The 15,177-nt window shown below is 39.1% G+C and overlaps 1 protein-coding gene across 1 annotated transcript; it reads right to left on the bottom strand.

Moving 5' to 3' along the window:
• Positions 1-1,960: 1,960 nt before the first annotated feature.
• On the bottom strand, positions 1,961-15,159 carry LOC139729428 (IQ motif and ankyrin repeat domain-containing protein 1-like). The gene is made up of 10 exons (XM_071640354.1): positions 15,051-15,159; positions 14,303-14,541; positions 13,442-13,606; positions 12,471-12,691; positions 11,163-11,399; positions 10,516-10,660; positions 8,911-9,029; positions 7,422-7,643; positions 5,047-5,175; positions 1,961-2,123 (listed from the first exon to the last, which is right to left on the bottom strand). The coding sequence occupies exons 1-10, from the start codon at positions 15,157-15,159 to the stop codon at positions 1,961-1,963; spliced, it is 1,749 nt and encodes a 582-aa protein (XP_071496455.1).
• Between the last annotated feature and the right edge of the window lie 18 nt (positions 15,160-15,177).

Raw genomic sequence — 15,177 nt, 5'->3', positions numbered from 1 at the left:
AATAGTGAGCAGTTGGATATACCAGAATTTGAGCATCGTGCATAATTGTGTTTGAAAGAAAAATTGGAAATTTTAAAGTTTTATGTACAAACTATATGGCAAGCTGTGAGGGTATGACATGCTCACTTTGTCATTTGCATACTCATATTGACCGTTCAAAAAATGTTTCCTTAAAAATCAGCAAATCTTCAAAATTTCATAACTTGCTTATTTTTCAACCGATTTTGATCAACCTTTTACCGTTGAACTCATATTTTACTCTTTCTTATCAAAGTAACTTATATTTGGACTGGATTTCCCCTTGAACAGTAATCTGGGGCTTCTATCGTACCTGTGATTTCTTTTACAGAAAACACTATTTCAGAGACGACTTGCCTCTAGTATATGTGCGGGGTCTGTGTGATTCAACACAAAAGCATGATGACCAATCAACGTGAAGGGTAGACGCACAATGTCTAGAACCCAAATGAGTATATGAGTGACTTGGGATATCTATTCAACATCCTTGGAAGACAGAAGTGATACATCTTATACTGCAGTTGCAAATGAAGTTCTTTGTTTATTAGAGAGCCTCTGTGGTCCAGTCACTTCGACATCACAACCTAGTGGTCATGCAGCCATGCTTTAATTGATCCCTTATTTGAGAAAAGCACCCCAAAGAGTCAAATTGAGGTCAGTCAAAGGTGCAGCATTGTTCCTGCTTACCTTAATAAAATACAAAGAATTTTTGACAGATTTACACAGGTGATGAAAGTATGTCAAACTTGCCTACAGTGACCACTCAGTTCACAAACAACAACAAAGGTGACTTTTTTAACAGGTGGTCTCTACAAACAGGTTGGCACCAAGCGTGACTGTATCACATTTCTGTTTATCAACAATATGTTATACACTGTGTTTCTTGCATATCGTCGCTGGGGCGACAAGACCTCGTATCTACAAAATGTCAAATGTTCAGCCAAAAAACATGGCGGCCAAAGCACTGTAGCAAATGGGACAGCCGACATCTAGGACATCTAGGATTTGGACTGGACATCACTTAACCAATTATTTGACCATAAATGCAAAAAAGTCACTTTCACCAAAATTGCAGATACCAGGTCTTGTCACCCCAGCGACGATATATTCATGAAAAGGTGAAAACAACTTGCATTGAAAATTGTTTTATATCAGAAGTACATGGATTACATGTACTACAAACTACAGCTGCAGGGGGTAGCATTGGTATTTTAGGGGCTTTGTTTGTTTGTTTTTCTTTGTTTTTCTTTTTTTTTTGGGGGGGGGTGTTTCCTTTTACCTTTACTCTCAATTGACAGTTTGGTAGCCCTTTAAAAAGAATAAGATGCAAAAGTTTCATAAAAATTGTATTAAACTAGTGAGATTACTGAAAGACAGGAATAATATGCATTTGCCATACAGGGTAAAACATGACCCGAGCAGCCAAGTTGGGTGGCCTCTTTGCTAAATGTCTGTCACACTTCATGTCATTTTTATAAGGGAGTTCATAGTGGCTGCATAATGATTATTAAAGACAATCACAACATTTTGTGAAAAGGTTACAATTTTTCTTTCTCAATGTTTCATTTGAAGAGGAAATTTAGTAAAGACTAAAATTTCAAGTAAATGGGAAACCAGTTTTATAATGCCATCATCACCTTAATCAATCTGCTTGGTTGCAATTAGCATCAATCTACAGTGAAAACTTGTAAAACTTTCCAATCTCATTATTATCCTTCACAATTTTGTCCCAATTTCTTGAAACATTCAATAGTCAAATATACTCGACTTTGCTCCCTCTGTTCAAGCCAACGAGAGCTTGGTTTGAAGAGCATTTAAAGGTTCATCGACCTTCTCTGGGAAATCATTCGTGTACTCTGCAATCACATGCACGGAGATCAGTGTTCAAGAGTGCTCTATCCATTATTCTGATGGTAAGTAACCACAGAGGGCGCCCTAGAGACTACTGGCTGAGAACCACCTGCAGGACGTAGAACTTCTCCATGATATCCTCGTCAAGTTCGATCTTGGTTACGAGGTACATGACAAAGTTCTGCACCCGATGCTGCATGAATTTATTTCTGTTGTAGTCTTCACCATCACTGTCCTTCACAAGGTACATGTATCTGAGGGGGGAAAATTAAAATACAGTGAGAAAATTCATTTTTGACAAGGAAGACATGATTTGGCAACATTCATCTATTCAGTGACAGACTAAGCATGGCGATTTACAGCGGAACCTCGTCATAACAAAGGCCTATATACGATGACAGTTTATACCTTGTTGTATCACGCTTCTTGGTGTATTAGAGTACACAAACAAAGAAAACAAAATATGTGTCATGGAAACAGTTTGGACCAGCAAAAACACCCTGTTATACGGGGGTTTTGTTTAATTATCTGACCTCTATATCACAAGGCTCCACTGTAATCCAATAATTAGGTTTTCTAGAAATGAAGTACACTGAAAAGAGAATATGTGATAGAGTTTGAACATCTAATATCAACACAAATGTTGATGCATACAACACAACTAGCATCACAAGTTGAAGCTCTTCTCTGCTTGTGAGTCTATTTTTTTCTCTCTTACACTGCTTAAAAAAATTCAATCTATTACCAACAATTTCATGTTCTTGATTACACCTGTTGCTATGTTTCTATAGAATGTTTCTATAACAGATATATGGCGCCATACAGATATATGGCGCCATATAATGCTGTGGATCATCATCACCTGCCAATGTGTACCCGATATCAAAAAAGTGGAAATAAAACATGATGAATTTCTTCTCTTTTCTTTTTTCTGCTGTCCACTATTTGTGCATATTCCTTACCAATTATCAGAAGCAAGAAGGTTTCTAATTTTCAATACTAATCATGACAGCCACAAATCACTGATTTATCAAAACAAGTCAGTCATATATTCATTTATTCAGCAGTTCTTCAAACACCTATTATGCATCATTAACTCTTAATGTGCCATGGTCGCCAAACGGCGACCTTAGTCCTGATGTGCCATGGTCGCCGATCGGCGACTAAGAAGAGCGAGAAAAGCATTGATCATTTAAGTTATTGTGGTACCGTAATGTGTACACCAAGAAACTGCCAATGATATGTACTGGTAGCTGATTATAACCATCGTTTCCACTGAAAATATGACCATGTTTACATTGGAAATTTTTGAGTAAATACATGATTTTTCAGCTAGATGTATTTTTTTCACATCGGGAAAATCCGCAGTGAGCGCACCCTCCGCAAGATGTGTATGGACCAAAAGTCTCATCGGTAAACCATGCGTGTGTATGCTATTGAATCAGCGTGTATTGTCTATGTGGTTCCACTCGCATTGTTCCACTTGGATGCTGTCCTGCTGGAAGCTGCTTTGATTTTGTCCCTGAAAGAGGGTCAGCTTTCGTTCGCCGGTCAAGTCTTTCATCTTTTTGTTTTGGTAAACGTCACTAATCGTCCCCCACGCTAGCATAGGAATTACGCGCTGACAAAGGCCAGCCGATTTCAATAGAATACGCCCGCCCCCAGTCCGCTTAGACAAAAGGAGGATTAGTAGGTTCTCCCTTCTCAAGTGGACAAAAGACACTCTTCCAGGGCCAGGGACATTACTTCAGTTGCAAATACAGGATCTGGGACTAAAGAAGTCACATTTGGGAATGAATTACTGAGGCAGAAATAGAAATTGCTAAGACAATATAAACTGCTAGTATCTTTGGAATCATACAATTCTAGAAGGCAATTTTGTTATCATTTGAAAGAGGAGATGTTGCTCTAAAACTTTCTCACAGAGTCAAGGGAGCATTCTATTGAAGAAAAACCGCGACTGACTCTTTTTTTCCATACTACACAAAAATTTATAATAATTTTTTTGATGTATCAATTATTTCTGCAATATTTCAGGTTCAGATAGAAATTATGGCAAACTGACTACATGACATGAAAGAACATTTCTTGATATATATCGTGTAGAACTCAATTCAAAACAGTCAATAGTTTCAGAGATATGGCGGTTTTAAATTTCATTGTCGGTCCAATTTCGAAACGTTCTAGCTTTAGGTAAAAACCTCTGGCACGTTAGGGGTTTTGGGCCTGGCACATTAAGAGTTAATTCAGAGAGTACTCATTCTGTTAGTTATAATTCCATATATCATTTATTTGCATATTCATTATTAAATAGTGTCTTCGTCCCCTCCATCATTTATTAATTTGTTCATTCTTCCACTGATTCATTCATGGTTTATATTTGTGACCATGCATCACAAAATCAACATAAAGTCGCCAGCCATGGATTTTTAGTTAAGGGCAGATTCTCAAAGAGCAGACTCTAAGCTTTAAAATGATGTATAACTCAATTCAAATGGACTAGTACCCCCTAACCTATCTAAATACTAGAAAGAAAGCACACACTCTGGAAAAGTGTGAACTGAGAAAAGAGGCTCTGAAGTTCAGGGTCTATTCAAGCGCTTAATCTTTACCAAGCCGTGCTAGCTGTGCAATGATATGGACAAAACACAGGATGTAAACCACTGCAACAACAATGAAGTGATTACCAGCTTAAGCTGAAACTAAGCTTGTTCTATCAACACAGGATGTCCATGATTAGGTAATGCCAACTTTCAAAGCAGTACAGTTATCCTTTCAAAAGTTATTAGACTTGAAAGTGAACCGGTATAAAGCATTTCAAGAAATGAAAAGGGGACTCTAAGAAAAACCAGATCTTCCTATTCCCCCCATAAAAGGGTTGTAGAAAAATTGCTGAAAATACACTTTTTCATCAATGTTATGATCTGAATAAAGAAAAATGTAGAAGAAGGATAGCTCTTTCAGAAAATATGAAAAACTCAATATTGACTCGGTTGACCCCTTTCAACTTTTCTGAGTCCTCACGTAAAATCAAGGGGTGCGACTTTTTGTTCGTTTTGTGATGCATGGTCACATTTTGTTTTTTATTTTGCTCTTTCATACATCCCATTTCTACATTTTACTGAATGAATATTATCACAGGTCTGGCACTATGTACAACAAAATTTTCATACTTACTTTTCCTTTTCCAAAATGCTTTTGTTGAGAATATCCTCCAGAAGGCCTTGGTGAACTTCATCAAATATTGAGACACACGTCTCAAACATGTCAACCTCCAGAAAGTCAAGCACAAATGGCTTTCCATACCTAACAGAATGGAAAGAGAGGAGGACAGGACAATCACATATGCCGGAAATCACTGAAATGTAGGAAATACACATACAGAAATCACTAAAATGTAGGGCAATTTTAGATGAACATCTCAGACAGAGAACTTTCCATACATTTACTAATGCTAGAAATCAAAGACAAAAGAATAGAAAAAAAAAGTCTTCAATTGCAGGAGGTGTTTAACAAGTTGAGGACAAACCAATTTTGCTACAACACACATTCCCATAGACACCTGCCCAAGTATTCTTGGGACTTGTCTTCAACAGATTTAAAAGGATTTCAATAACAAAAACTTTGCCATACTACTACAACAAATAACAGTATTCAGCTGAAGAAACGAAGGAACTGTCGTGTTGAATTGATTACACTACCAGAAAAAATAAATAAATAAAAAGAAAGAAGGTGCCATGAATGATAAAGTGATCTTTCATAGCAGTTACACATTGAACTGTAAAAAAAAAAAAACCAGCATTTTGCATTTTTCGCCCATCTGTCTTTCTTTCTCTACTTTGAAAATATCTACAGGTCTTAACCAAAAGCAAGCAAAAAAATTGCTTGAAATGAGGTAATATGTGACCCGCTACAACAAAAGGATCCTAAAGTCACTGATGGCTGAGCCAGGAAAATCGAGATTCAAGTCAGATCAAGAAAATTGGCTGAAACTAATGATTTTCTCTTTTTGCTTTATTTTGTAGTCTAATGTATGGTCTATCAGCTGCCGAAATTTCGAAGCTAAATGATTAAAGGAAAGGGAAGAAAATAGCATTTTTCTGTTCCATGATTTTCCGATCTCAACAGAACAGAAACGTGTCTGAAAATTTGTATAGCCCCGCAGCTAGACTCCTAGGCTCCCCTATCAGAGAGGGAGTGATCTTATTGGTCAGTGCGTGGCATCCTGGTTACTGATTGGTCGTGCATAGACCACTGGCGCTAAGATTGAATGAAAATCGGGGGGGTTGCCAAGAGCATACCTTCTATTAATTGTCAAGCGGTGAAAACTGTCTTGCCTCCCCTTGATAATGATAGCTTTGGAAGGAAAACTTTGAAGGCGGTTTTTTCGAAACGCTGATTCCCTAAACCACTGGATATGCCCTAATAAAATCATCGATATCTCCGCAACAGAGTACTTTCATGAGTCGTGATATATATCAAATTAAAGTGAAAGAGCAAGGGAATAATATCATGTCATTTTCAGAAAATTATCCTCCACAACTTTCAGATCCTTTTGTTGTAGCGGGTCACATATTCTCCACAAAGACTGGATATTCTGAATAACTAGAAGAGGAATTTTGTCAACATTAGGTCAACTTATTGTGTGTCTCCACCATGATCATAAGGTGACACGCCATTTGCTCCTGTGACAATTGCTCCGGTCATATTTTCTCCAAGGACTTATGGTTAGGTAAGGCATGGCTCGACACTAACTTTTTTGTTTGGTGGCCCAATGGGGCCACCAAAATCCTAAATTTCACATTTTTGGTGGCCCGAGAGAAAAATTTTGTGTCCCAAAAAAAACAATAAAAACATTAAAAGTCCTTTTTTTAATGAGTCAAATATTTAAGTTTTATGATAGTAAGAATTAGAAGTTGGACATATCTGCTCATAAATAAACTTCAACAAACTTGCAACACTCACTCTCAGGCACTCATTCAGTCCTTTTCGTCCACCCTTTAAACAAATTGAACTGCTAATTTCCGGCGCGAAAAGTTGCGAATTTATTGACATACTTTTCAAAAAATTTTGATGTCCCGAGGCGGGCCACCAAATTTGCCCTTTTTTGAAATTTAGTGGCCCAACTTTCATTTTTGGTGGCCCCGGGCCACCGGGCCACCGGGCCACCGTTAGTATCGAGCCCCGGGTAAGGGTTGTGATAGGGTTTTGGGTTTAGTTTGATGTGAGGATTAGGATTTGGGTAAGGGTTCTGTTTGTGGGTAGAATTTATATTTGGATTAATGTGCAGATATTTCATGGGAATAATTGTCGTAGGAGTACATATCATGGAACCAGGGCCCCGTTTCATACAACTTGTTATCAGTGACAAGTTGCTATCATTGTTATAAGCTACTGAAATCCTTGCATCTGATTGGCTGAGACCAAATTTGTTACAGAAATGTGGCAGTTGTCACTGACAACAAGTTTTATGAAACAGGACCCTGATCATATACCTTTCCTAGAAAAGCTAGAGAGAGAAATAGGGAGACAAGAAATGTTCACAGTCTAACCTTATGGCCCCTAGGATCGCCTTCCGGATGACCTCCGGTTGCATGTGGTTTGGATTGAGAGCGTTGATGAAGTTGGTGTCCTGGTAGCGGAGGAAGGTCGACGCCCGCCCCGACTCGTCAAAGAGGAGAGGCCATCGCCCATCAGCCTTAATCTTCCCACCCACGTCTCTAAGCAGCACGTCACTAAGCTCCTTGAAGTTCACCTTGACACCAATGTCAGCACTATCTCCTGCAAGGGGACAGAAAAGGCGAAGTTAATGATGATGATAATGATGGTGAAAATAATAATAATACTATTATGATGATAATAATTGTGATATAAAATTGACAGGAGACTATATCAGTTACTTTAGGGTTACACAATAAATAATCAAGATATATATTCGAAGAATAAACTGTATAATTTGTCTAAATTTGTGGGGAAAACGTGTGTCAATTTGATTTTCATACGTAGGTACACTTCATATAATCTTATCGTTGAATGTGTTGCTATAATAATCGTGTTATTACTATTTTTACAACGATAATGATAATTATAATATTGATAACATTGATAAAGATATACAGATTGACGTGGGAACATATATGTTACTTTATGGTTAAATTTCCATCAGGGTATATAATCAAAGAATACACTGTAATTCCTGGTCTAAATTGGTAAGAAAAGTGTACTGTCCATGCATTTGACTTGATGTTTTTCAAAGGACAAGTTCACCTTCATTAACATAAGGATTGAAAAAAATGTAGCTATATTTGTAGAACACATCATTGAAAGTTTGAGGAAAATCGGACAATCTGTTCAAAAGTTATGAATTGTTGAAGTTTTTGTGCAGTCACCGCTAGATGAGAAGACTACTGCAGTGTATGATGTCACATGCGTTCAACAATATAAGGAAAATATAAAGAGAATTTCACAAAATTTCATCTTTTGAAAAAAGTACACATTCCCTTGACTCATTACTGACATATGTTATGGGTAATATTATTCCCATTGCCTTTAGAAAGAGGCAAGTCAAGTTCTCTTTTATTATGCGAAAAAAGTGAAAATATGTTGAATTTTCTTTATATTTTCTTTATACTGTTGTACCCAGTACTCATATGACATCACGAGCCTTAGTAGTCTCCTCATCCAGTGTTCCAACACAAAAATTTTAAAAATTCATAACTTTTGCATCGATTGTCCAATTTTCCTCAAACTTTCACTAATGTGTTCTACTAATATTGCTGCATTCTCTCAATCCTTATGTTTATGAAGGTGAACTTGTCCTTTTAAGTACGCTTTCCACAATGATATTGCTGAATGTGCTGTTGAACATGCCCCCCTTCCCCTCCGCCCTCGTTGCATTTTGAGTTATTTTGCACACAGACAAACAAACACAGAAACAAACATACAAACAAACCAACAAACCTATGCCAATGAAAACATAACCTCCTCCCTTGGTGGAGGTAACAAAGTAAAACATACATAGTGTAGAGATAGAAAACCCACATACCTGTTGCTGCCCTCTCTTGTTCCCTCATCTGCAGTTTCAGCTTTGTGACTTTCTGCCGAGCTTCTTCTGCATTGATCTTGGCCACTTCAAGGTCCTTCTCTGCATCATGAACACACTAGAGAGGTGCAGCACAGTAAAAGATAAATGAAAATGAAGTTTTACAGAAAAAATACTGATTCTAATGACCCCTAAGATTGGCATTTTATATCATCACAGAAATCAGCAGGCATTTATTAATAATTTTCTTTTTCTCTTTATTCCCTCAAGGGGTTCAATATCTCAGTGTGCATACATTGTTTGTTCGGCAAAATCATTGTGTTGCTATGATCATTTGTGACTGTGCACCTCAAAACGAACATAAAGTCGCACACACTGATTTTGCGTGAGGACTGAAAATAAGTGAAATAGGTCAACCTAGCCGAACTTGACTTTTTCATATTTTCTGAAAGAGCGGGTCTTCTTTTACATTATGCTAAAATTTGGTATCATAAAACGGGTAGGAAAGTATGTTTTTTTAGCAGTTTATCTCGAACATTTTTGGTAGAATATTGTGATTAGGTGTGTCTTTAGAATCCCTTTTTCATTTCTGAAAAACCTTGTCCACACTCTTCACTTTCAACTCTAATAACTTTTGAAAGAATAGTGCTACTGCTTTGAAAGTTGGCATTAATTATGGACAGAATGTGTTAATGAGGCATGCTGAATTTCAGTTTAATCTGATAATCCCTTCATCGTTGTTACTTTGGTGGTTTACTTCCTGTTTTTTGTCCCATTCATCGCACAGCCAGCACGGTTGGTAAAGAAAGCGCTTGAATAGACACTGTACTTCAGGGCCTCTTTTCTCAGTTCACACTTTTCCTGAGTTTGTGCTTTCTTTCCAATATTTAGATAGGTTAGGAGAGTTCATTTGATTTGAGTTATACATCATTTTAAAGCTTAAAGTCTGCTCTTTCAGAATATGGTCTTAACTAAAAATTCATGTCTGGCGACTTTTTGTTTGTTTTGAGGTGCAGGGTCACATTTCGTAACGAAATGACTGATTTCGTAACAAAATACTAATAGGCCATGCGACACTTGGCGCTCCATACAAATTGTCCATGGTTTGAACCATGGTTTTAATTGTACCACCTTCATGAATTCGGGCCTTAGTGTCTGCTGTCAACACATTTACACATCCTTCTCATGTACGAGTGTGGGTGTGTTTTGACTTTACTTTGAAGTCTTGCATCACGGCTAAATAATTATGATCTCTTCCATATTATGTGAATTATTCCGTGGGGTGATTCACAATGAATTCAAGTTGATCTTAAAAGTTACAATAAAAAAACTATGGTATGCTGAGCGTGTCGTCAATGGTAACTTCCTAATGAAAATGGTAAGTTTGAGGACTTTTTCATGTAGCCACTAAGATACCTAAAACAAGTGACAAAGGAATTTGTTTTCAAATTTTCAAGACAAATCACAGTGGATCCTGAAAACATTAATCAAAACTGAACAAGGAAACAAGTGGGATACCATAATTCTAAGTTCTACACTTTTAAGATCAATTAAATTCTTAGTGAAACACTCCCTTCTTTTGTCTACCTATCAATCCTTCTTACCTGCAGAGTGATGTCAGTCTTAAATCCTGTCAGCATGCACTTGTCGTGCTCCTCTATTCTCTTGTTCAGCTCACAATATGCCTTATTGAGCTGCTTCTGTGTTGCGTCATACATCTTTTGAACGTCAGCCAGCTGGTTTTCAAGTCTAGTGTGGGGGAAGGGGGGGGGGGGGTGGAATATGAAACACAAGTCTTTACCAGAAGCAGATGTGTTAGCAGCAGCAATTGTCAAATCAGGGTGTCAAATCACAAAAGCAACATCTTGTAAAAATGTCTGTGACCTCCTCATATGCGAAAATATCTGTGTGCTAAAATAACAGCTCTCTGTAACCCTGCAAATGTGATCCAATTGTACAAAGCTAGCCAACCTACTCAGGTGTAGCAATGTCTAAGTCCGGAGGAAAGACCATAATCAAAATGGTGCGAAAATAGGAGTAAAGGGAATTAGGTGATCCTTATCAATTGGCTATTAGTTTTCAGCCATCCATGCCAGTTGGCAAAGAAAACCCTCCAGTGAGATGAGCTAATGGGGTTAGTAAATCATGGTGCAGTTTAAGGTAATTAACTCCAATCTCATTAGAAATGTCTGTAGATACAAAAGATTTGACTGGGTCAAAGGTCACTGTACAGGTCAAAGGTCAAACTCACTTGGACATCTCGGCCTCGTGCCTCCTCTGCTCTTCCTGTCTACGCTTCTCCTTGACCTCCTCTATGCGGCTGAGGAGGGATTCTGTCATGGAAACGTCCCACGACGCCAGCACCTCCCTCACCGCATCCTGGGAGGCCACCTGCTCGGGCGTGGCACCATCGTTGGCATAGAGACGAGGATCCGCCCCATTTTGCAATAACGTCTGGACGGCCTCCAGGTGACCAGCAAAGGCAGCTCTATAAAAAAAAAAGTGATGATTTAGTGGACTCTCAAGCATGATAATTGCAAGAACTTTTTCAAAGCTTGTCTGGCTTCATTTTTGACCCAGTAACATGAGGATTTGTAAAGTGGGAAGGCTGGCCAGGTTCGGGTATAGTTGATAATCCCTGTAATGAATTGTGTACAGCATCATCACTGATCTCTAAGTACGGACACACAGCTGAAGAATTTCTACTAGAGTCCACCATTACCAATGAGCGTATGCTTCGACGCACATATTGGTGTTATTCATGGTTTTTCAATGTACCCTGGTGGACAGCAAATGAATTGGGCCATTTATGAATCGCCATGCTACTGGGTCTAAAAAAAGTTTCACTCACTTGTTGCTTTCGTTTTAATTGTGTCACAGTAGGTGGTGACGTGGCTCAGTCAGAAGCTTGTATGCCTTGTATTAAATGGCTCAAGTTCGATTCCCACCAAATCTAGATGAGCAATATTCTGCATAATCATGCCATCCCAACTAGTAAGAGGCAGAAACACTCTGTCCCTCGGATAAAAGGTAAAAGATCCCTCTTTTATTCATTGATCGCATAAAGCAGGGTGCTTACCCAGGGAAGTGACACACCTAAAAATGGGCAAATGATGCCAACCCCTTGTGGTTTGCCCCAGGTACATATTTGTAACTACCATTATATATTCAGCAAATGGTCAACCCGGAACAATGTGCTATATGAAGAAGAAAGAGAATACTAATGGTCACCATAACTTTTTCTTTAAGAGAAAATGTTCTTTTATAATCTGTCTGCAGAAACAATACTACCTTTAAGCAAAGTTCCACAGCAGTGATGCATAAACCATTCTCATGGCCACAAATGTGCAACAGAGTCACGACAGAATTCTAGTTTGTGGTTTAAGTATGATTGAAGAGAGGATTCTATACAGATGGTTTGTTGGTCATCAAATTTGCAGTTGTGCTAAAAGTTGTAGATATTGATGGGGACCAATGAGGCGTTGTATCCTTAAAGAAGTTCTCTTAATATGCTTCAAGCATGACTGAGCCATGAGCGGTCATCCTGACGATTGCATACCTGTAGAGAGGAGTCCTCTCAAACTGACCCCTCATGTTGATGTCCGCCCCGCGGTCAAGCAGCATCTGAATCACGTCCGCAGCGCCGCCGCTGGCTGCTTCCGACAGGGGCGTGTTATTATTGGCGTCTTCACAGTTCACCATGGCCAGCTGGTGACGCGCTCTGATTGCCCGCCCCGCTTCATCTGTACCAACCCCGTCAGAATTGTCCCGTGCATCCACCTAATCATGGGAGTACAACCGTTTGAAGTCCTTAATTAGTCCTAGAGGACAATACAAAGTGGGTTTGCATATACTGCTATGGGGTTAACCACCACAGGATTTTTTTCTTTCTCACTTTATATCTCCTTTCTTGCTTTTGCGCTGGTATGTTTCGTCGGGTGCCCGTGCATTGGCCGCTAACGCAATACAAATTGTATTGCGTTAGCGGCCAATGCACGGGCACCCGACGGTTTGTTCTATTGGTTATTAGTATGCCATACTTGGCTCGCATTTCAGATTGTGTAAATCAATTCATGTACTATGCTTTCCAAATGGAGTTTCAAAAAAAAGGTCCTTTCAAAACTTTGGCTGCAAAAGCATACAATTTTTGAGAATCACTGTAAATTACTGAAAATGACACTTACAAACAAACAAAAAACAGCTTCTGTTTTTCAGGTACTTTGTGATTACTTTTAATTTTCTTTTTCTCATATGATCACATACAGCATCTCTGTCTTGAACTATTAATGAAGAAGCAGTTGAACTAAAATCTTGAACTATCAATGAAAAAAACACTTGCACTGTACATATACATATCATGAGCATCACCATACCAAGATAAAATGGCAGTTCACTGCAGTAATGTACAAGGTCTTCAGAGTATACAAGTTATTACTGGGTACAATGTGTGACTTGTTTTCACTCAGGGTGGTAATGTGTAAAGGTTGAGAGTTATCTTGGCTACTACACGGAATGTCAAAAGTGCCTGACCTCTTTGAGGACTGTCAAGAGTTCATCCAAGTTTCCGTCGAACGCGGCCTCAAGCATCGTCTTTTGCCAGGTCTTCTCTTGTTTCTTCCTTCGCCTCATCTCCATCTCCTTCCGGTGCTCCTCCTCTGCCCTCTCTTGTTCTTTCCTGACTATCGCAAGGAATGCCTGATGATTGCATTAAAGTAAACACAGAAGTGAAAATGCCTCATAGTTATATCCTTTGTACACACTTGTCATGCATCCTATGAAGATTCCAAAAATAAAATGATGTCGCATAAGGTATGGATTTATCAAGACATCAAACTGTTTAGAGTGCAATTATATAATTTCTGGGTAACCTCGATTATATCTTAAAATTGGTGGACTTTCCTCTGCCAAATTTTCCTCCTTTTCCCCCCATGCAACACTGACACTGTTTAGATTGAACCTGAAAGGTTTATCAATGAAGGATCTATACAGTAACATGTCTTCTTTGCGATTCATATCTTTCAGATTCATGAAAATAAAGGGCCATGCTCAATATATTTTGCCAAATTGGTAAATTAAAAGTACAGTAGACTTTGATGGAATACCTCGCTTCTTGGTTGTTTGAATATTGCTGCACATAAAAACAGGTGGAAATATCGTCCTGGCCGGAAACATTCCAGATGATGTCAAAACTTCAGAAAGTTTTCTCTTTTTTTTTCTGGGGGGGGGGGGGGATTGGTAGGCTTTTAATTTTTGTTACAAAGTGAAAGTGAGACAGGGGATACAATATTATGATGTGGTCTGAAATACAAGAGTTTGAAACCATGGAATCAAAGTGCATATCTGAAATGTTTGGATAAGCTGGCCCTGGGTTGCCACAACTCCTGTTCTCACCTCTTTCTCCAGTTTCTCCACCATCTCCTCATAGTCCTCCTTCTCCTTCCGCAGTTTCCTCAGCTGACATTTGGCGAGGAACCGGCGCACCCATTTCTGGATCTGTACGGCGGCCAGGTCCTCCTTGCTCGGGGCTTTGGGCTTGGCGGGGGCTGCAGCGGCTTTCTTTGCAGCCGACTTGCCTCCTGCTTCCTTGCCCCCCTTTGGAGCAGGGCCCGGTTTCTTTGCACCAGCTCCAGCTTAGGAAGGAAGGAGGGAAGGAGATCCATCCGAAGTAAGATTTTAAGAAAAAATACAGCACGAAAAGATGAAGAAGACAGAAAGGGGATGAGACACATTGTCATTAGATGGATGAAGAGAAGGAATGGTACACAGTTCATATATGAGATGTAGAAAGTGGAGAAGAAAAAACAAACAGAGAAGAACTTATTGAACAAGTGTCTTCATCAATTTTTACTACAATGTACAAAAGTCGTGACTCGTGTAACCATACCATAGGCCTGTAGCCAGTGTAGTACGTATAGCTCCCTTGACCATGTTGACATGCTTGGCATATTAACCTAGACCGATATGGCATCTGTCTCTTCACGGTGGGCTTCGTTTCTGACGTTGGGACATGCATTTTAATTAAACGCTATTAAACGGGGGAGGAGGGAGGCTGACCATACATTATCATCCCAACGTCAGATCAGAACTAAATTTATACGAAGCCCACCGTGCAACTGCAAGTAGTGCGATAAGTCCATACCTTTTCCTGCAGGAGCTGCTGGCTTCTTTGCAGTTGTTCCAGCCCTGGAAGTGGTGGGCTTGGCAGCTGGTTTCGCACCAGCTTTCGTCACTGGCTTCTTTGGAGGCATCCTGTACGTTTCAATTGA

The sequence above is a fragment of the Diadema antillarum genome, unplaced genomic scaffold, assembly GCF_040938485.1.
Source record: "Diadema antillarum isolate AM-2024a unplaced genomic scaffold, OU_Dant_1.0 seq00000239_RagTag, whole genome shotgun sequence".
Taxonomy (NCBI): Eukaryota; Metazoa; Echinodermata; class Echinoidea; order Diadematoida; family Diadematidae; genus Diadema; species Diadema antillarum.
The sequence above is the reverse complement of the archived record's forward strand: the minus strand, read 5'-3'. Positions and strand labels throughout refer to the sequence as shown.